The 23949-nt window shown below is 38.5% G+C and overlaps 1 protein-coding gene across 15 annotated transcripts in view; it reads right to left on the bottom strand.

The window, feature by feature from the left end:
• C4BPA (complement component 4 binding protein alpha) overlaps positions 1-22366 on the bottom strand; it is a 63911-nt gene extending 41545 nt beyond the window's left edge. Inside the window, exons 1-5 of one of the 15 annotated variants that reach the window (XR_011247641.1) lie at positions 15152-15287; positions 12948-13049; positions 11074-11228; positions 9778-9960; positions 9004-9103 (exon numbers count right to left, since the gene is read on the bottom strand). Coding sequence is in view for 11 of the 15 variants with exons in the window: in XM_069545329.1 (XP_069401430.1) it covers positions 9004-9103; positions 9778-9960; positions 11074-11237; positions 20997-21028 (479 nt within the window). In the remaining 4 variants the exon portion in view is untranslated. Of the gene's footprint in view, positions 1-9003; positions 9104-9777; positions 9961-11073; positions 11238-12947; positions 13050-15151; positions 15353-16716; positions 16831-20996; positions 21292-22242 lie in introns of those variants that run through there. The other 14 variants (XM_069545335.1, XM_069545337.1, XM_069545332.1 and 11 more) reach the window with 14 other exon arrangements.
• Between the last annotated feature and the right edge of the window lie 1583 nt (positions 22367-23949).

Raw genomic sequence — 23949 nt, 5'->3', positions numbered from 1 at the left:
TATTATTTTCAGCTAAAGTTACCCCAAAATTAGCAGATGCAAGAAACTTCTGACCTCCCCTTTTCTTCAAGAAAGCAGACCAAATTCCCATGTGAAAGATGACTTTTCTATACCAGGAGGAAAGAACATTTTTATCACCTGAAATAAGAGTATTGAGGCCAAGAGAAATCTGTACTAAAAGATCATGTTAAAAATAACGCTTATACCATATATATTTTCATTGCTGTCATTGCTATTTAGTCACTAAGTTGTGTCCAACTCTTTGTGACCCCATGGACAGTAGCCCACCAGGCTCCTCTGTCCATGGGATTTTCCAGGCAGGAATACTGGATTGGGTTACCATTTCCTTCTCCAGGTGATCCACAAATATTCTTTGCTCAATCTAATATATAAAGGGTGGGGTAAATGTGGCAGTGTAGGAGGACATGGAGTTCACATCTCCTCACAGCTAGGGCATCTACCAGGCACCGGTGGTGGACCTCAGACACGTAAGGATGGGAGGAACTCCTGTGTTACCAGGTAGGATGTGGGGGAAGGGAAGGGGGAGGAGAAGTGGAAGCGGGAGGAACTGGCACCCCTGAGGCACAGCTGGGGGGAGAAAAGGGATTCCCAAGCTGGGAGAGGGCCACCCACAGTGGGGATGTGGAGAGACCTTGGGGGAATCACAGGATCAAAAGTCAACACAGCCATCATTTCCCCTACCCACTCAAACCCTAGGAAGCCTACTGGGATCTCAGACCTGAACCTTCACCCTCTGAGGCCCCCTCTAGCTGCAGGGTTCCTGTGGGCAAGAGAGAGAGAGAGGGAAGAAGGGAGGAAAAGTAGGCGCCAGCAGACCCAGTGCTCCTGAGATGCATCTGGGGGAGATGGGTTCCCACACTCAGCTGAGGACCATCCAGTGAGGGGCTCAGCAGAGATGAGGAGAAACATTCCAAGGATTGGATTGGAAGGGAATGGAACCATTGTTTCCCCCTCCAACTTGGACCCTGGAGAGCCTGTTGGGGTCCTGTTGCCTGACCTTGGACCATTGAGGTACCTTCCAGCTCTGCTGAGCCCTAAGTCCTGCCTCCATCACCTCCCAGAACTGGTCCTGAGCCTATGCCCCACACCTGCCTAAGCCCCACTCTCTCCTAAGACCTGCCCCCCTACAGTCAAGGCCTTTTTCCACACCCTTTTTCTTCTCTTTTCATTTTTGCTGTTTTGTTTCTGCTTTCCTATGTTTTTGTTTCATTTATGTTTTTATTTTCTCTAATATATTTTTAATTTTCTAATTTTACCTTTTGTTCTTTGTTATTGTTATATTTTTTTTTTCTTTTTCTTTCTTTTTGCCCTGGAGGTCAGGAGTCAGCTCCTGTAGTGAGAGAGTTGCATCCAAACTACTGGACTAACAGAGAACCTCAGACCAAAGGGAATATTAATAAGAGTGAGTTATCCTGGAGGGCCTCATCTCAGCACCAAAACCTGGCTCTGCCCAACTGCCAGCAACTCCAGCGCTGGAAACCTCAGGCTAAACAAGTAAGACAGGGACACAGCCTCACCTATCAGAAAAAAAAAAAAGAGACCACAAAAACATATATTACAAGGTTGAAAACCTACAAGACCAAATAAATGAAGAGGAAATAGGCAACATATCTGAAAAGGAGTTCAAAGTAATGACAGTAGAAATGACCCAAAATCTTGGGAAAAGAATGGAGGCATAGATCCAGAAAATACAACAAATATTTAACGAGGACCTAGAAGAACTAAATGACTGAACAAACAGTGGTGAACAATACAATAAATGAAATGAAAAACACATTAGAAGGAATAATAGCAATAACAGAACCAGAAAAATCAATTTGTGAGCTGGAAAATAGAAGAGTGAAAATAACTGCCATGGAACAGAATGAAGAAAAAAGAATGAAAGGAATTGAGGGCAGTTTCAGAGACTTCTGGGACACTAAATGCACCAACAATTCAAATTGTAGGAGTCCAGAAGAAGAGAAAGAGAAAGGGTTTGAGAAAATATTTTAAGAGATTATAGTTGAAAACTTTCCCCATGGGAAAGTAAATATCCACTGATGTCCATGAAGCACAGAGAGTCTCATATAAGATAAACCCAAGAAAAAACACATATCAGTCAAATGAACAAAAAGTAAATTCAAAGAAAAGATGTTAAAAGCAGGAAGGGAAAAGTAAGAAATAACATACAAGGGAATCCCCATAAAGTTGTCAGCTGATTTTTCAGCAGAAACTCTTCAAGCCAGAAGGGAATGGCAGGATATAAAGTGATGAAAGGGAAAAACCTACAACCAAGATTACCCAGCAAGGATCTCATTCAGATTTGGTGGAGAAAAGCAAAACTAAAAGAATTCAGCATCACCAAACTAGCTTTACAACAAATTCTCTAGGTATGAAACCCAAGAGAAAAGGAAGAACAACAAAAACAAGCAAAAACAATTAAGAAAATGGTAATAGGAACATACATGTCAATAATTACCTTGAAAGTAAATGGATTAAGTGCTCCAATCAAAAGGCACAGACTGGCTGAATGAATGCAAAAATAAGACCCATATATATGCTGCCTACAAGAAACCCAAGGGCTTCCCTGGTGGCTCAGAGGTTAAAGCGTCTGCCTGCAATGTGAGAGACTGGGTTTGATCCCTGGGTCAGGAAGATCCCCTGGAGAAGGAAATTGCAACCCACTCCAGTGTTCTTGCCTGGAGAATTCCACGGATGGGGGAGCCTGGTGGGCTACAGTCCACGGGGTCGCAAAGAGTTGGACACTACTGAGCGACTTCACTTTACTTCTTCTCTTCACAAGAAACCCACTTCAGACTTAGGGACATATACAGACATAAAGTGAGAGGATGGAAAAAGATATTCCATGCAAATGGAAATGAAAAGAAAGTGGGAGTAGCAATTCTCATATCAGACAAAATAGACTTTAAAATAAATAGAGTTACAAGAGATAAGGGAGGACACTACATATTGATCATGGGATCAATCCAAGAAGAAAATGTAACAATTATAAGTATTTATGCACCCAGCATAGGAGCCCCTCAATATATAAGGCAAATGCTAACTGCCATAAAAGGGAAAATTGATAGTAGCACAATAGTAGTGGGGGACATTAACACCCCACTTACACCAACAGGCATATCATCCAGACAGAAAATAAATAAAGAAATACAGCTTTAAATGACATCATAGACTAGATAGATTTGATGGATATTGATAGGACATTCACTTGAAAGTTGCAAAACACAATTTCTTCTCATGTGCACATGGAATATTCTCCAGGATAGATCACATCTTTGGTCACAAACCAAGCCTTGAAACATTTAAGAAAATTGAAATTGTATCAAGCATCTTTTCTGACCACAACAGATCGAGATTAGAAATTAATTACAAGGAAAAAAACTAAAATGTAAACACATGGAAACTAAACAGTGCCCTGCTTAATAACCAAGAGATCACTGAAGAAATCAAAGGGGAAAAAAAAAATTTATACGCAGAAACAAATGACAACAAAAACAGGACAATTCAAAACCTATGGAGTACAGCAAAAGTAATTCTAAAAGGAAAGTTATAGCGATTCAACCTCAACTGAAGAAACAAGAATAGTCTCAAATAAGCAATCTAACCTTACATCTAAAGAAACTAAAGAAAGAACAACAACAACAAAAACCCCAAAGTTAGTAAAAGGAAAGAAGAGGTCAGAGAAGAAATAAATGAAATAGAAATGAATAAAACAGTAACAAAAATCAATATAACTAAAAGTTGGTTCTTGGAGAAGATAAATAAAATATATAAACCTTTATCCAGAATCATCAAGAAAAAAAGAGAGAGGACTCAAATCAATAACATTAGAAATTAAAAAGGAGAAATTATAATTGATACCATAGAAATACAAAGGACTATAAGAGACTGCTAGAAGCAATTATATGCCAACAAAATAGACAACCTGGAAGAAAAGGACAATTTTCCAAGACTGAACCAGGAGGAATTCGAAAATATAAACAGACCAATCACAAGTAACCAGATAGAAACTGTAATTAAAAATCTTCTAAGACCAGATGGCTTCACAGGCAAATTTTATCAAATATTTAGAAAGCATCTAATGCCTATCCTCAAACCTCCCCAAAAAAATGCAGAAGGAGGAACACTCCCAAACTCGTTATATGAGGCTACCATCACCCTGATATCAAAATCAGACAAAGATATCACAAAAAAGATTGTGCACCAATATCACTGATAAAAATAGACTCAAAAATCTTCAACAAAATATTAGCAAATAGAATCCAATAATATGCAAAAAGGCTCATAAACGATGGTCAAGTGAGATTTATCCCAAGGATACAAAGATTCTTCTATACATACAAATCAACTTATGTGATACACTACATTAACAAAATGAAGAATGTAAACAGTATGATCATCTCAGTAGATGCAGAAAAAGTTTTTGACAAAATTCAACACCCATTTGTTGGGGGGGGGGGGGGGAAACTCTCCAGAAAGTGAACATAGAGGGAATCTACCTCAACATAATAAAGGCTATATATGACAAACCCATGGCAAACATCATTCTCAGTGGCAAAAAACTGGAAACACTCTCACCACTATTGTTCAACATAGTTTGGAAGTCCTAGTCATGGCAATCAGAGAAGAAAAAGAAAAAAAAAAAAAAGTGGAGTCCAGGTTAGAAAAAGAACCCAGAGAAGAAAAACGAGAAAAAAAAAAAAAAAAGGAACCCAGGTTATCATTGTTTGCAGATGACACGATACTATACATAGAAAATCCTAAAGATGCCACCAGAAAAACACTAAAGTTAACCAATGAACTTGATAAAGCTTCAGGATACAATATTAATGCAAAGAACTCTCTTGCATTCCTATACACTAACAGCAAAAGATTAGAAAGAGAAATTAAGGAAACAATCCCATTTACAACAAAAAGAATAAAATACCTAGGAATAAACCTACCTAAGGAGACAAAAGGGGTGTACTCCGAAAATTATAAAACACTGATGAAAAGAGTCAAAGATAACACAAACAGTTGGAGAGATAGACCATATTCTTGATTGAGAAGAATCAATATCATGAAAATGAATATGCTACCCAAAGCAATCTACAGATTCAGTGCAATCCCTATCAAATTAACAATGGTATTTCTCACACAATTAGAACAAAAAAAAATTTATAATTTGTATGGAAATACAAAATATCCTGAATAGTCAAAGCAATCTTGAAAAAGAAAGAGAGCTGGAAGATTCAGGCTCCCTGACTATATTACAAAGTTACAGTAATCTAGATAGTATACTATTGTCACAAAAACAGAAATATAGATCAACAGAACAGGATAGAAAGCCCAGAAATAAACCCATATAGTCACCAAATCTATGGTAAAGGAGGTAAGAACATACACAGGAGAAAAGATAGTAACTTCAATAAGTGGTACTGGGAGAACTGGACAGCTATTGATATGTGCTAAATAATGAAATTAGAACACTACCTAATTCCATACACAAAAATAAACTCAAAATGGATTAAAGACCTACTGCAAGACTGAACACTTATTCTTAGAGGAAAACACAGGAAAAACACTTTTTTCCAACAGAAATCACAGCAAGATCTTTTTGGACACACCTCTTAAAGTAATGAAAATAAAAATAAAAATAAACAAATGGAATTTAATTAAACTTAGAAAACTTTTTCATAGCAAAGGAAACCATAAACAAGACAAAAAGACAACCCTTAGAATGAGAAAAATATTTTCAAACAAAGCAACAGACAAAAGATTAATCTTCAAGTTATATAAATAGCCCACAGAGCTCAATATCAAAGAAAAAACCCAAGAGAAAATGGGCAGAAGACCTAAATAAACATTTCTTCAAGGAAGACATACAGATGGTCAAAAGGCACACAAAAATATACTCAACATCACTAATTATTAGAGAAATGTTAATCAAAATTACAATGAGGTATCACCTCACTCTGATGATAGTGGACATCATCAAAAATCTACAAGCAATAAATGCTGGAGAGGGTGTGGGGAAATGGGAACCCTCTTGCACTGTTGTTGGGAATGTAAATTGATACAGCCACTATGGCGAACTGTGTGGAGGTTCCTTGAAAAAGTAAACATAGAACTACCTTATGACCCAGCAATCCCACTGCCGGGCATATATCCTGAGAAAACCATAATTCAAAAAGACACAGGTACCCCAGTGTTCACTGTAGCACTGTTTACAATAGCCAGGACATGGAAACAACCTAGTATCCATTAACAGATGAATAGATAAAGATGTAGTACATACATACAATGGAATATTATTCACCATATAAGGGAACAAAATTGGCCCATGTGGATGGACCTATAATCTGTCATACAGAGTGAAGTAAGTCAGAAAGAAAAAAATGAATATGGTATATTAATGCATGTATGTGGAATCTAGAAAAAAGTTACAGATGAACCTAGTTTCCGGGCAGGAACAGAGACACAGACATAGAGAATGGGCATATAACACAGCAGGAAAAGGAGAGTGGAATGATCAGGAGACTAGGTCTGACATATACACACTACCATGTGTAAAATAGATAGCTGGTGGGAACCTATAGTAAAGCACAGGGGACTCAGCTCAGTGCTCTGGGATAACCTAGATGGATGGGATGGTAGGGAGAGATCTAGAAAGGAGGCGATAGATGTATACATATAACTGATTCCCTTTTTGTAGAGCAGAAACTAACACGTGCATTAGTTGCTCAGTCATGTCCAACTCTTTGCAACCCCATGGATATTAGCCTGCCAGGCTCCTTTATCCATGGAATTCTCCAGGCAAGAACACTGGAGTGTGTTGTCATTTCCTTCTCCAGGGGATCTTCCCGACCCAAGGATCAAACCTGGGTCTCCCGCATTGCATTGCAAGTAGATTCTTTACCATCTAAGCCACCAGGGAAGCCATAGGAAAGCAATTATATTCCAGCAAAAAAAAAAAAAAATTAACATATAGCACATAGGCCTAATCATTTTGAAGGTCTTCACTTTCCTGTGAAGGCTCCCATGTACATGCAAAAATAAGATTGGTATAGTTTTCTCCTATTAATCTGTGTTATGTCAACTTAATTCTCAGGCCCAGTCAGAGATCCTAAGAGGGTAGAAGTAAAGTTTTGTCTTCCCTACAATAACATATTCATGTCTAGAGAGACTCAGCATTAAAAAAAAAAAAAAATCCATTCTCCTAAAATAAAGTTAAAAGCTAATCAACATGATATTAAAATATGCCTAACTTTAAAGTTCATGTAGAAAGGTAAACAAGTATTATTAGGAAAATCCTAAAAAAGAAAAGTAATTAGATAGGACTACCCATACTACTATTAAAACATATTATAAAACATCAATAAGTAGAAGACTGTGCAATGTGTATATAAATATATAGACAAAACAATAATTGAATAGAAAGTCTACAAATAGACCCAGATATATATGAGAATTCCATATAGTATCCAAAAACAATCTCAAATCAGTAAGTTGAAGATGGACTTTTTAATAAATGGTGTTGAGATAACAGGAAAGTCATATGGAAAAATATAGACTGGGATATGTACCTCATACTGTATAGTATATATTGACTCCAAATGGATCAAAGCTTTTAACATTAAAAAATATGAAAACATAAAAGTATAGAAGAAAGCTAGGCAAATAGTTCAAAACCTTGTATTTGGGAAGGCCTTTTAAATTAAGACAAATTCAGACGCCATTTTAAAAGGAGGACTGATAAATTTGACAACATATACCAAAGCCAGGGGCTTCCCAGGTGGCTCAGTGGGTAAAGAATTTGCCTGCAGTGCACGAGATACAAAAGACGTGGGTTCATTCCCTGGGTCAGGAAGATCCCCTGGAAGAGGAGATCCACTCAGTATTCTTGCCTGGAGAATCCCATGGACAGAAGAACCTGGTGGGCTACAGTTCATAGGGTCAAAAAGAGTCAAACATGACTGAAGCAACTTAGCATACATGCGTTCATGCACCAAAGCCAAGTCAAAAGAAAAACTTTGAAGGCAAAGTTGTAGCTCACATCAGAAACAAGGTGTGAACCCTAACAGACACAAATCCATGTGAATATGTATATCCATATACCTTAAAAATTAAGAATAAAATGCCCAACTAGTTAATAGTAAAAATAGGCAAAGGATATGCCAAGTAATTCACAAATATTGAATAAATACAAACATCTCTTATTAAAACATGCTGAATTTTACTCAGAATAAGAGAAATATACATTTAAACTATAGTAAGATTTCATTTTTACCTCTTAAATTGGAAATTTTTCAACATTTTTACAAGCATTGAAGCTTTGACAGCAAACTTAGTTGGAAAATTTATGGTGAGAGACATTTGTATACTCTGCAAAACCATGTAACTCCTACAGACAGCAATTTGGAAATAGTTTTCAAATTTTCAAATCATGTACTCTTTGACCCAGGATTCCTACCATGGAAATTTACCCTACAGATATAATTTATATATACAAGGTAATGCATTAGTGCATAGTTCAGAACAGAAAAAGATTGGAAAATTCATGGATTCATCAAAGAGATTATCAGCCCACACTACATCACACAATAAAATCCTGTGCAGGCATAAAAGGGAATTAATGAGAAATCTCTCTATGCACAAACACAGAGACATCTTCAGTTTATATTGATAAATAAAATATAAAGCAAGATTTAAGAGATTTAAGACTAATTTTCCTATTGGAAAGTTGTCAAATAAGAATACATACTAATTTCTTAACTTGTATTTGTAAAAGTAAACACTAGAAAAATACATGAGATGCAAATATAAGTTTATCCCTGTTTAAAGATGGAAAGGAGTATGGTGATGGCAATAGAATGAAAGTGAAAATTCTCAGTGGATACCTTTTATATCATGTTTGGTTTTGAAATATATATTATATTATACATTAGCTATTTTAAATTTTCAATTTAAAAGAAAAGTATCTCTAGATTGCCTCACACTCACCCTTCTGAACAGCTGAATTCTATTTCTGATCCAAAAGAGTAATCTGTCTTAACTATCACTTGCCCATTAAGTAATTCTCCTGGGTTTCCACATCGTTTTTCTGTGAGAAAAATTAGAATGATGATTAGTGATTCCATGTACTCAAGGATATGGCATTAGAAAAGAGAGCTGATGGATCATTGTGGTAATGAAGTCTATGGTCCAGAATTTAACATACTGACCAGGGAACTAAGCTCTATTCTACATCTCCAGTGTGTACTTAGAACTTAAGCCACTCAAAATACATGTCCTTGGTCACAAAAGGTATCAAAAAAGTATAGATTGCATGTGTATATCCATACTACTAGAAAAACATCACAGAATTTATTCTCAGTTAAGAGTGAATAACAGCATCTTCTTCCAAACACAGGATTTGGGATGAGTTTTCTTTTGTATTGTCATTTTCTAGACACATAATTTTCATAAATGAATCTAGTTTTCAGTGTATTAAAATGAATTTGCAGTTCACTTCTGAAAAAAGTATTTAATGAATAGATTGTAAATGATAGATTTATTTTTCACTGCAACTAGGTGGCTCCTAATTTGTTTGCTTTATTCATTTGTTTGTTTTATTCCAAAAGTGGCACACATGGGTACATTGAAATCAGTAACTGACCAACTGGATTGTTCCTTAGTGATCAGAGATACTCATTTGCATTTATAAAGCTTAGTTCCTGAGGCAACTTTGCTAAGAAGGACAAAGCACAAATAAGAGAAATGAATGTTCATACTTACTGACACAAAACTCTCTGTAATTCCAATTGCCTGTTGCCTTGCAGATAAGAAAGTAACTTTTTGAACTCATCGTATAGCCAGGACGACATTTGTATCTCAGAGTAGTTCCAGTTTCAAACGTTGTCTCATTCAACTCATTTATTGGATAAGCAAAGTCTAAATAGGGTGGAATACCACAACTTCCTGAATACCAAAATGACAAAACACTCAAGTTAGAGCTTGAGACACAGCATCCTAAAGTTTCAGTAGCATTACTTTAGGGCAGGAACCATTCTTTTCTCCTCTAACCAAGAAAAATGATAACTCCTATTATCCCCACTGTTCAATGAATCCAGAGAGTAATTAGTAATACATGTTTGTTGATTAACGACAATGATAAAGATAAAAGGCATAAATTTTTCATTTCTTTTCTCCTATAAATGATTTATCTTAAAAGGATGGCAGACAAGATTTCATCAGCCTATCAGATTGCCCATATCTGCTGACTCATATGCATCCATGCAAATCCAGAAATCCAACAGTTTTCTTCAACAGAAGTATATCATTTCATTAATAATAACAGAAACATCATTTAATTAATAGTAACATTACATGAGTTTGGGTGAACTCCGGGAGTTGGTGATGGACAGGGAGGCCTGGCATGCTGCAATTCATGGGGTCACAAAGAGTCAGACATGACTGAGCGACTGAACTGAACTGAACTGAACATTGCATAACATTGGTCGTTTCAGAGAACAGAAACTCGGTGGCTAGGAGAAGGATGACTATAACATTTCTAATTTGTCCTTTTTGTATTCTTTGGATTTTGTGTGGTCTGAAGGAAGAAACATGGAGCCCTTGAAGCATAACAATCTTAATCCTGCTTTACTTGCAAGAACAAAATGTAGGGCTGATTTATCTTTTAGGAGCCACACTAGAAGTTTACACTTTTCCTGTCCATTCTGGATAAACCTACAGGCAGTGAAGATTGTTTAGTCAGGCTAATAGATAATACAGATTTGTTTCAAGTCATGGTTGGGACAAATTGTTTTGGAAATCCCTGAAGAAGAAATTCTAGGAGGAAATGTCTATAAAATTGACTATGTGTAAAGCAAATGACCCCTACATTCCAAATTATTCCAAATCCCCTTAAGTTCCAAATTTCACATAAATTCCAAACCTCACCAAATAAACCCTTTGTTGCTAAAGCTGAATTTCTGCTAAAAGCTTAATCAGCCCTTTGTTAGTCTTGAAAGTGAAGGAGCAAATGATCGGGAAACTTTGCTGACAATTTGAACTTCTCTCCCTATTACTCACCAAGAACAGTAGCCAACAGAGTAGCAACCAAGGTTACTTGGAACAGAATTGGATCAGAGATACTCCACAGCCTAGAGAAGGGCCAGGATGCCATTGTCCCCTTGCTATGAAGGATCATAACTGGAACTCTCTGATGCTTCATTGACACTTTTCTGCTGAAAGAACTCAATTTAAAAAACAATCATTGGATTCCTACTTGTCATAAAGCACTAGGATCATGCTATGGGATCCATGTCTTGAAGAAATTACAGCCTAGAGTTGGAAGAAAAGACAGGTGCACCAATATTGCAACACAAAACAGTAGGTGTTAGCCTCTGAAGAAGCACTCTGCTCATGAAAGAGATTCATTCCAAATGGAGAGATGGGAGGTAGCTTAATCTAAGTTAGGTATTCTGCAAAAGTCAGAAAATGTAGGCAGGGCATATTGGGGAACAGTACATAGCACTACAGTTTGGCTGGAAAGTAAGGTGTTGCAGATGGTTGTTAACCAGGAGGCAGCTCACAGGTGTGTCTGAATGGGACATAAGAGCCAAGGTTAGGAATTTATGGAAGCTACTCTTTAGAGAGTAAAGAGCCATAGTTTCTCAGTTTTGTTTTGATTTGGTTTTGTTTTAGGTGTGTTTGTTTTTAATATGTCCTTAGAGTGATACATCATTGTACCTTAATATCACTAGAGTGGATGTATTAACTATACATGATAGATTGAAGTGAACAGAGGAGAAACAAGGAGATTGATTAAGAAGACTATTGTAGTTGGCCCGGTGAGCCACAGAGATGATCAGACCAAGGAAATGGCAAAGGAGTTAGAGAAAATGAAATAAACTTAAAACAAAAAGCAGGAAGATTATAAGATGAGAAAAAAGAGTTGGATCATCATGTATAATATTGGCAGTTCCTCATGACAACTATCAACTGAAACAATAAACCAAGCAATTTGCAGTTTTAGGGGGAAAAGATAGTTTTATTTATAGATATATGTAGGGGCTTTCCAGGTGGCTCAGCAGTAAAGAATCCACATGACAAGCAGGAGACGCAGGTTCCATCTCTGGGTCAGGAAGATCCCCTGGAGAAGGAAATGGTAACCCACTCCAGTATTCTTGCCTGGAAAATCCCATGGGTAGAGAAGCCTGGCAGGCTACAGTCCATGATGTCGCAAAGAACTGGACATGACTTAGCAACTAAACAATAACAATATAGATATGTGTAAATATATATATATTTATATTTATGTATATAGATATATTAGTGGTTCAGATGGTAAAGTGTCTACAACGCAGGAGACCTGGGTTCGATCCCTGGGTTGGGAAGATTCTCTGGAGAAGGAAATGGCAACCCACTCCAGTACTCTTGCCTAGAAAATCCCGTGGATGGAGGAGCCTGGTGCAAGCTACTGTCCATGGGGTCGCAAAGAGTCAGACACGGCTGAGCGAAATCACTATCACTTACATACAGGTATATAAATAAAAATATATGTGACAAATGTACTTTCATTATTTAATTAGACTAAAGACTTATTTAAAGCTAAATCGTGAAGAACATTTTCTCTTCACACTCCTGTTCCCATTGGGAAAAAAAAAACAGTGTATCTTAAATTTACATTAGAATTAGTCTTTGTCTTCAAAGGAACACATGAAGTTAAGCCCCAATGAAATACTGAGTTTCATCTTTTATTCTGACACTTGTTAGATCCATAGGATTCTACTCTCCCCATAATTCATATTAATTGCATATCCATTTAGATAAAAGAGGTCCCCTCAATATTTGCCTCAAAGATGTTTCTGTCCCACATTTAGGGGAAAAAAGTTCATAGTGGCCCTTCACACGACACGGAGGGCTCCAACTTCTTCACTGAGCAAAGACTTGTCTAATCTTACCTTTGCAAAACTCAGTTCTGACACTCAGGCCTCCCACCTGCTATCAGCTGTGGGTAACTCCACCCCTACCCCATGAGTCTGGACTTGGCCACTAGGAAAATTCTGCAAAAAAAAAACACCTGTTGAAGAATTTATCAAATATCTTTAGTTATTTAAAATGTGTTTGCAGAATTTGTACTGTAAAAGTTGAAAAGAGTCAGGACCAGAATTCTGAGCCCCTGTTTTTCTTGTTTTCCCTTCCCTGTTTTCTTAATACCTCCCTTCTGATCTCTAGTCTCTACTCCTAGCAATCTGATGAGACTGGAGACAGTTGGGGGTACCGCAGGCTCCACACTGAAATGTTGTTGAATGACAACCCCCAGAGGAGAAGAATTCAATCCGGGGCCAGAGGTGAGGCTTGATCGCTCAGAGCTTTTGTGTAATAAAGTTTTATTAAAGTATAAAGGAGATAGAGAAAGCTTCTGACATAGGCATCACAAGCCTGCAGAAAGAGTACCCCCCTGCTAGTCTTCAGCTGGATGTTATATAGTCACTAGCAGTCTGTTAATGAAAGAAAGGAATGTCTTAAAACTCAGAATGGCACCAGGCCCCTCACCCGTAAGATGCATTTTGTGATAATCTTGGTACCAAATGGTTCATTTTGGGCCGTGAAATGATTAACTTGAATCTTGAAGAAGGGCAGATCACCATACAAATAGTTTCATTTACATAAATTAGAGAAACAATATCTGAGTACAACATACTGGTTTGTCAAATAGGTTCTGAGCCAAAAGGCGGAACCGACTTGAAGACAGAGTTTGTGTAAATATATAGCATATTAGCATAGCTTAAGAGAAACATTTCCATAAGAAAAAGGCATTGGTAAACTTCGGGAGAAACCAGGTGTCACTATGGCAACACAGAATTTTAAGAGAAACCTCCTTTTAAATTTGTATAGAGAAGGAAAAAATATTGCTAGTTTGTTTCCTCCTGCCACTTAAGAGAGATAAAAATGTCTGACACTTGCAGGCTATTTCCTCCGTTTGGAGAACCCTGGCCTTCCTGCCTGTTATCCTCTCATTCCCCCCTTTTCTCTTAGGAGAATTATGTCGCCTAGGAGAAAGGGGCATCATTTTCGTTCCATAACTGCTTCCGAGCTGAGAAGGGGCGTTGTCCCTAAATTGGCGAGGCAACATATTCTCGTAATCGTCACATTGAGGATATCTGATCTAGGGGCCCCAAATAGTAGTTGGAGGAAGTTGCAGCAGTAGCAGGAGTTTGAGCAACCATTTGTAACTTAAAAGCTTTCATGCGGCTAGAAACAAATCCAGTTATGCAATTACAGATGCAGGGAGCAAACAGTAAAAACAAAACAATAAGAATTATTGTAATTAAGATAGTTGTCCACCATGGGGAATGAGTTAACGTCTCTCAAGTGAGGCAATTGAGGCTTCAGGAGTATCCATGGCCCCAATCACACAAAAGCTCTGAGCGATCAAGCCTCAACTCTGGCCCCGGATTAATTTCTTTGCCTCTGGGGGCCAGGAATCCCAACGGCATGATTCAACAACAACCTTCCAACATGATGAAAAACAGTCCCCTAAATCATCTGCAAATTTTACAAAATATCACAAATTTCTCCCACCCAATTAAAGCTGTTATAAACTGTAAAAACCATAAGAATCAGTTTCTTTCATTTTTGGTGTCAGTAAATGTGTCATGTTTATTGAATTTCAGTGAAATTAAAGAGATTTAAGAATATCAATGTGTTGGCAAAATAGAATTTGACTGTAATTAAGAGGATAACAGTATAGAGTAAAATTTTTCCCACATGAATTGCTGTAGTTGTTACAATATTCACAAGAAAAATGTACACACAGAACATAATCCGAAAAATATTTGTGAGTATATTTAGAAAGATACAGCCATAGATTGAATCCTTAGTTTCAGGAAATTGAACAATACTTAAAATATTATTTCAAAGATAATATTCATTCGTTGTGCTCAAAAAAAATATTTATAACCATTGAATACATTCAAAATGAATACTTCTTAGAATGATATTAACTAAACTGATAATGTGATAAGTTCAGCAAATTGATTTCAGTGAACTGATCCTTCAGGAATGGGCATTCATCAAACTGGTTTCTGATGACTAACTTTTTAGTCATAAACCAGCTGATCTGGACAACCCAGATCCCTGACATTTCTAAACATGTTCTTACCTTCTACGCCTGCCCATGTCATCTTCCCTCTCGTCATTTCCTCTTTAGTTCCTACTCATTCCAGCGGTCCCTTCTCCAGGGTCCCCTCCTGTGCTCCAGACCAGTCTCCAGCTTCCAGTTACAACTGAGTGTTTATAATTCTGATTCTGACTCAGCTTAACTGACAGCTGAGGTCTGTCTTCCCCATTGGACCACAAGTTCCTTGAAGTCAGAAGGTGGGCTGTTAGTCATCTTTTTCCTCCAAGATACCTAGCCCTGTACCTCACTCAAAGTGCTCAAAAAATGTCTGTTGAATTTACTTTCAAAAGTACCTAGTGCTAAAAGTATGTTTTCAAGAAAAATAATACCATTCCATGTCTACTGTTACACTGCTTGCTTTGTCAAGGTCAGATTTTAGCTGATTTTAAAACAAGGCACATCTGCTATCTTAATGAGAACAGATCCTAGTGATTTTACTCTAGGCTGTTCCCCATCCTTAACCCAAAGTTACCATAACATCAACTATAAAACATAGGATATTAGTGAAGGAAAGAATAAACAAACACCACAGTCTATGACAGAGCTAAAAGGCAGCCACACACACGTACAGACTCATCACGTACTGTGATGAGATTAATGGCATGGCCACAGACACAGGGCTGGGGACTGTGACACAGCAGGACAGCATGTGGCCATACCCTGGGATATGAATGCTGGAGTCAGACCTAGGCCATGTGGATTCAGTCCTGGTTCCCCCACACAGAAACTGTGTGCCCACGGGCAAGACAGTCAGCTCTCTAAGCTCTCAATTTCCATATTTATAAACTGAAAATAACTATACATGTCTCCCAAAATTGCTGAGAGGGTTTGGTTTGGTGCATGGACAGCACATAGTAAATATCCATGAGAAATGTTAAGGAAGAGAATAACAGCATTTGTGTTGGAATGTGATTCTAACAGAACCAGAACTCCTAGAGTCAAAACATTGTCATGAAAATGGCATAAAATCATAATGGCTACAATTCCAGGAGACTTTAGCTAAGCCCTGATAAAGAGGAAAACACTCTGGACTTGGGTCAGAAGTCTTAGTCACGTTTCCACTGTGGCCAATGGTAATAGTGAGGCCCAGTGCATGCTGCATGCTAAGTCGCTTCAGTCCTGCCCGACTCTGCAACACTGTGGACCATAGCCCACCAGGCCTCTGTGTCCATGGAATTCTCCAGCCAAGAATACTGGAGTGTGTTGGCATTTCCTTCTCCAGGGGATCTTCCCCACCCAGGGATCGAACTTTTGTCTCTTATATTTCCTGCATTGGCTGGTGGTTTCTTTACCACTAGAGTCACCTGGGAAGTGAGACTCAGGACCATACCCATAGCAATAACAATGGCACCCCCAGGGGTCCCTCCTAGACTTCTGCTTCCCTCGTCTTAACTCTCTTCTTGGAAGGAACTCATTCACTCTATGACCATCACCTATGAATCACTCACAGACCTCTAGGCCCAACTGTCTCCTACGGGTACAAAAACTTATATGTGCCATAAACTCAATTATTAATAAAAAAAATCTTACTCTGTACTGTTACTTACCACATGTCAATTTTGAGCCTTTCAGGCCTGCCTCCTTTACTCTTGTTGCTAACTAGAAAATTCCTGTGCTGAGCCTTATGACTGGAGTTTTACAAAAGACTGTGAAAAAAATCTCTGCAAAATAAGGAGGAATTATTTTCTCTTCCCTTGAAATTACAGAATAGCAGATATCTACATCATAAATTGACCTGCAAATGTTATATCTAACAAAGGGATGGTTTCCAACACTTGACCATAACTTGTAAACTTTGAAAGTCTAAAATTCCAACTGGTTATCTTAGAAAATTACTTTTCGTCTTAGATAATATTTGTGAGGTGAGGTGAAGTCGCTCAGTCGTGTCCGACTCTTTGTGACCCTGCGGACTGTAACCTACTAGGCTTCTCTGTCCATGGGATTCTCCAGGCAAGAATACTGGAGCGGATTGCCATTTCCTTCTCCAGGGGATCTTCCCGACCCAGGGATCGAACCTGGCTCTCCCGCATTGGAGGCAGAAGCTTTAACCTCTGAGCCCCAGGGAAGCCTTGTGAACTTCTTAGCAAGTCCAAAAATAAATTGTTACACTTTCTTCACTTGAAGTCCTGAACATAAATTAACACGTTTGACTGTTGGATTTCTTTTCTTTAAATTTCAGCTTTATTGAGGCATAGGTGACTAAATTGCGAGATACTTAAAGTGTACATCGTGATGATTTGACAAAGGTATACGTTATGAAAGTATTTCTCCCTGCTCCCCTTCTAATTAATTAACACATCCATTATATCACATATTTGACTTTTCCCCACAGTGTAATTAAAAAATAAGTGACATACATCGTTGCATAAGTTTAAGGTATATAGCATGATGATTTGATTTATACAAATTGTGAAATAATTGCCATAATAGGTCCAGCTAACATTCATCTTCTCATATAGATACAATAAATAGAAAACAAAGAAAAAAGACAAAATTTTTCCTAATGGTGAGAACTCATGATGAATCTTCAACAACTTTCCAGTATATCATGAAGCAGTAAATCATGGTCGTCGTGCTGTATATTACATGCCTAGCACTTATTTATCTCATAAATAGAAGTTCGCACCTTTTAATCACATTCTTCCAACTCCTCCCCCCAACCCAACTCATGCCCTCCACCTCTGGTAACCACAAGTCTAATCTCTTTTTCTATAAATTTGTTTTGGATGGTTTTGGTTTTTTGTTTTGTTTTAGATTCCACAAAGAAGTATACCTTTTCTTTCTAGGAATGACATTTAAGTTCTATTGTCTTGGCAAATTTCAATTGTACATTACAGTATTACCACTATGTTTTACATTAAATCCTTAAACCTTCATCTTATAGCTGAAAATTTATACCCTTTTACCAACCTCTCCTTGTTTTTCCCATCCCCCAGCCCCTGGCAACCACTTCTTAGATTTCTTACTTAAGAAAAAAAATGTTTTTAAAATTTGTTGTAATAAATCTCAAGGTTCAGCTCAGTATTTCCAACTGCTTTATTTGTATCTCCCAGATATCTTGAATCTAACATATCCAAAACTAAACATACCATCTTCTTTCTAACACTGCTTGACCTTTGCTTTCTGTCTCAACTAAGATAATAATCACCACTCGGTTTTCCAGACTAGAAACCTACGAAACCTAGCTTCCTCTCTTTTGTCACCTTTCCATATGCAAAGTCACCAAGTCTTGTCACATTGGCTGCAGAAACACTAAGAATCTGTCATTCTCTCTTCTACCTACTACCGTGGTGGTCAGGGTTTACGTTCTCAGAGTTTCCTTCACTCCACCCTGTGTGATTGTTAAGTTGCCTCAGTCGTGTCTGACTCTTTGTGATGCTATGGACTGTAGCCCTCCACGCTCCTCTGTCCATGGGATTCTCCAGGCAAGAATACTGGAGTGGGTTGCCAGGCCATCCTCCAGGGGATCTTCCTGACCCAGGGATCAAACCCAAGTCTCTTAGGTCTCCTGCATTGGCAGGCGGATTCTTTACCACTAGCGCCACCTGGGAAGCCCTACACCACCCACCCTACACCACAGCAAAAGCCTCCAAACAACTGCAAGCCAGCTTTCACATTGATGCTGTTATATTCCTAAGAAGCAATTTATAAATTGCTAAACTGTTAGCAATTTAAAAACACCCACGGTCCCCAGTTCTCTAGGTTCCCATAAGTCTCACTACTCTCCCTCTACTTCTGCTCACTTAAAACACTGTGCTTCAACCACACACACGTGCTTATCTTTCCCAAAATGTATCCTAGAACTTTCTAAACACCTGCAAGCACTTTCATATGATGTCTCTTAGTGTATGAACGTTCTTAACTCCCAGCCTCTCCATGATGCACTTATCCAGATCGAATGCCACCTCATTGGTGAAGAATTACCCAACCCCTACACCCAAGAAATATCAGTCTTTGCTATGCTTCCCTGATTACCTTGCTGACATCTCAATTGTAACACCACATTGTATTGTAACTATCTATTCACTTTTGCGCCTTGACTGTAGGACCCTTGAAGGCAAAAAAGGTGTTTATCCAACCTTCCAGTTTCTAACCTAATATTAACTGGCATAATAATAGTTATCTAATAAATGTGAAACAAATGAAATGCAAATTAGTTTCATCCTCAGAGTGAGAATGACTAAACACCTACTGAGGACCAAATGAAATAATCTGTGGGAAGTGCTTGGTAAATTTTGAAGAGATGATTCAGTGATTCATCTCCCCTTGCTGGTTCCCAGGGTGTGTGGTGGCTCATTGGGCCCGTGGAGCATTTCCAGTTCATCACCATGACTCATTGTGGTCCCTCAGCAGAGCCTGCACAGGACTCAGCAAACCAGAGTATGGAGATGGAGGCTCCGACTTACAAGCTGAGGAGACCTGATTTGAGTCCCAGCAATGCCAGTCAATTTCTGTGATCTTGAAGAAGCTATATCAGCTCCCCAGCATCAGTTTCTCATCCTTAAAATGATGACATTAAACTTAGATTATCCTTCTATTCCCTACAAACCCTAGAATTATGGAATTACCCACTGAAAAGCTAAGACTTTCTTAGCAAATGCCCTGATATTTCACTATCACCTCTTAAATTCCTATAGAAATGAAACCAACTCAAGAACTATAGTCACCATGGAGGATCTCTTGTGAAAATACCATTGGCATTTGCAAAGCAAGTACAATTTGAGAGGCTCTGGGAAAATCCTCAGCCTCCAAATTTCCCCTCTCATTAGAGATTACTTTTTAAAGTTAACTAATTTATTTATTAATTATAATTTATTTAATTATTAAATATTAAAATTTATTTCTTTAAAGTTCCCTTTTTAAAAATTCAGATACCTCTGGAAAAAATAACTTTTTTTTCTCCAGTTTCAAGTGAGTGTCTCCTGGCTCACACCTGCACTCTCAATCACATTCCTTGCAGACTCCAGAAAGAACTTGCTTCCACAATTTTCTCTTTCCTAGAATTTCTTTAAATCTCATCAGCTCCTTCTTTCTGAGCCATATTATAATGTATCTCTAAAATTAATATAAACATTCTTTGATGTTTCTTCCCCTTCTGGGCACTCTACTTTGTATTCTCCTTTACTACTACATTTAGGGACAGAACAAGAGTCAACAAACAGAAGGGTGGTTGAAGAATTAAAACTCAAACCAGAGGAGTACTATGTCTTGCCCAGTGAAAAGAGAAGGCAATTTCGAGAAGGAAAGCTAATCAACAACCAGATTCAACAATTGAGGGAGAGAAAAGAAATCGGAACAATTCAGACCTCTAGCTTCAGATACTAACTGGATGCTGACCAATATCCTCCTTCCGAGTAAATCTAAAGGTCTTTGCTGTCAGTGGTGGAGGAGATAAGGGGTTCATGAAATCTTTAAAGGAAATTGCACCAATTTTCAGAATGTAGACTTTGGAAACTGGTCTCCTGTGTCTCTCTTTGGGACATCTGGCTTACCTCCTGTCTCAACTTCCCCATGCGGAGAGATGGAAAAGGATTTATAAACCAACACTCTCAACTTTTAGGTGCAATAATAAGAATAACTTCTTACTTCTTTCTCTCTTCAGTTTATTAGTATGCATTATTATTCCCCCATTTATAATAGAAAATCGAGGCTCAGTAGGGATTACAAGTACTTTTCAAGTCACATTGTCTCCTAATGCAGTATCCCTAAAAAGATTTCTGTTGAAAACACTCCAAGTTTTGTCTCTGTATTATCCTTATAATCATGTTCTCTTTAAAGGGCCAAACAACCAGCCTTTCCCCCAAAGTACCCCAAATAATCCACTGACCTGCAGACAGCCGAGGAAGAAGACTGTATCATTGTTCCTTGGGTAGTTTCTTAAGGAGGAAGACTGCTTTGATCTGAAATAGCTTTAGTTCCTCCCCAGATAAGAGTTTAAAAGAATACCCTGAAGTTGACCCCACCAAAAGTCCCTCACTTCCAGTCATGTGGTTGGCTGTTCAGGGACAGCCAGATAGAAATGGATGGGCAGACATTCTCTATACCCAGTGAATCATTACCCAGTGAATGATTAACAGCATAAATAAAGCAGTACTGTTTATCTAATCTCCTTCTTCTTCACTAGCCCTTTCTTGATAATATGTTGCAATTGTTTTTTTTCTTCTCTGCCAACCATTTCCCCTAAGTAGACGGGTAATATAAATTTGATGCCAGAATTCTTTTTTATTTTCCCCATAAACAAAAGAGGGTTATACAACATGCAAACCAGCTATCCTGGAAACTTTGGATAGTGCAGGGTTCAAACTAGGTCCACAAAAGTGATACACTTTCCAAGATTCTAGGTCCAACAGGCTTTCCTGGGGCTCATGGGATGGCTGACCTTCCCCTGTACTGGTCTCCAACCCACTCCAAAAAAGTACAGAAGGTGAGGAGCTTAACACACTTACTGAGTTCCTGGCAATGTGCAGAGTTGCTTGGAACATAATTAGTACTTTAAAATTGCATGACCTCCAGAAGTTGGTCTACCATTGAGCACTGCTCAGAAGGATGCAATGAAGGGTCAGCCATGTTTGTTATCAAATGTGGTCCTAAGAATGCCCTCCAACCTTATCCAGTTAAGCTCTTAATCCTCAGGATTAAGGTTTTGTGCTCAGGGGACTGCTACTAAAGAGAAATTTCTCGTGACCATTTCACTTTTTCTGTGCATGTGTGCATGCTAAGTCACTTCAGTCATGTCTGACTCTTTGCAACCCTATGGACTATAGCCCCCATGCTTTTCTGTCAGTGGGATTCACCAGGCAACAACACTGGAGTGAGATGCCATTTTCTCCTCCAGGGGAGCTTCCAGACACAGGGATCTGAACGTGCGTCTCTTAGGCCTCCTGCATTGGCAGGCAGGTTCTTTACCACTAGTGCCCAAAATCTCATAAAATTTTCAGAAAAAGAGTTGAACCACAGAAGAGGTTTTGACAAAATATAGGAAATCTGAGCATGGCATTGAATGAAAAAGTGGAAATTATTAGATGAAAATAAGAAAGATACTAGAAGTAAAACGAGCATAAATGAGGAATTACCTGGTGGTCCAGGGCTTAGGAGCAGTAGCAGCAGGACTGGAAAAGGTCAATCCTCATCCCAATTCCCAAGAAGGGAAGTACTAAAGAGTGTGCTAGCCATTGGACAGTTGCTCTCATCTCCCATGCTAGTAAGGTCATGCTTAAAATCTTGCATGCTAAGCTTCAGCATTATGTGAATCAAGACCTTCCAGATGTCCAAGCTGGGTTTAGAAAAGGAAGAGGAACCAGAGACCAAATTGCCAACATTTGTTGGATTATAGAGAAAGCAAGGGACTTTCAGAAGAACATCTATCTCTGTTTCATCAACTATGTCAAATCCTTTGACTGTGTGGATCATGACAAACTGCAGAAAGCTCTTAGAGAGGTGGGAATACCAGACCATCTTACCTGTCTCCTGAGAAACCTGTTTATGGGTCAAGAAGCAACAGATAGAACACTGTGTGGAACAACTGATTGATTCAAGATCAAGAAAGGAGTAGGACAGGGCTCTGTGCTATCACTCTGTTTGTTTAATCTATACACTGAGCACATCAGGAGAAATGCACACTGGGTGAGTTACAAGCCAGAATTAAGATAGGTGGGAGAATCATAAACAACCTCAGATATGTGGATGTTATCATTGTAATGGCAGAAAGCAAAGAGGAACTAAAGAACCTCCTGATGAGGGTGAAGGAGAGTGAAAGGGCCGACTTAAGACTAAATATTAAAAAAAAAAAAACCTAAGATCATAGCATTCAGCCCCATTACTGCATGGCAAATAGAAGGGGAAAGTTGGAAGTAGTGACAGATTTCCTCTTCCTTGTCTCCAAAATCACTGTGGATGGTGACTGGCAGCCATGAAATCAGAAGACAATTGCTTCTTGGCAGGAAAATGATGATAAACCTAGACAGTGTGTTGAAAAGCAGAGACATTGCTGACAAAGGTCCATATAGTCAAGGCTATGGTCTTTCCAGTGGTCATGTATGGTTGTGAGAGTTGGACCATAAAGAAGGCAGAGCACCAAAGAATTGATGCCTTTGAACTATGGTGCTGGAGAAGATTTCTGAAAGTCTCCTGGACAGCAAGGAGATTGAAACAGTCAATCTGATGGAAGATCAACCCTGAATATTCACTGGAAAGACTAATGTTGAAGCTGAAGCTGAAGCTCCAGTATTTTGGTCATTGGATGTGAATAGATGATTCATTGGAAAAGTCCCTGATGCTGGGAAAGATTGAGGGCAGAAGGAGAAGAGGGCATCAGAGGATGAGATAGCTGGGCGGCATCACCGATGCAATGAACATGAACTTGGACAAACTCCCAGAGAGGGACAGGGAAGCCTGAGGGATAGGGAGGTTGCAGTCCATGAGGTTGCAAAGAGTCAGACACAACTGGGTGACTGAATAACAACAACCAGAGGTTAGGACTCAACACTTTCACTGCCAGGGCCCAGGTTCAATCTTTGTTCAGAGAACTAAGATCCTGCAAGCCATGTGGTGGGGCCAAAAAAAGAAAGAGAGAGAACATGGGCCAAGTCACGAAAGTGAAGCTGATTTGGGAATTTAACAAAAATGAACCTGGCCTACTGTAGTCCATGGGATCGCAAAGAGTCGGCCACAACTGAGTGACTGATCTGAACTGAGAATAAAAGAGGATCCAAAATTATGCAGTCTTGACAATGAAGTTAGAGGAAATATAACCTTTAAAGCTGAGTCACCAAATTTCATTT

Source organism: Ovis canadensis, chromosome 12, assembly GCF_042477335.2.
Source record: "Ovis canadensis isolate MfBH-ARS-UI-01 breed Bighorn chromosome 12, ARS-UI_OviCan_v2, whole genome shotgun sequence".
Taxonomy (NCBI): Eukaryota; Metazoa; Chordata; class Mammalia; order Artiodactyla; family Bovidae; genus Ovis; species Ovis canadensis.
The sequence above is the reverse complement of the archived record's forward strand: the minus strand, read 5'-3'. Positions and strand labels throughout refer to the sequence as shown.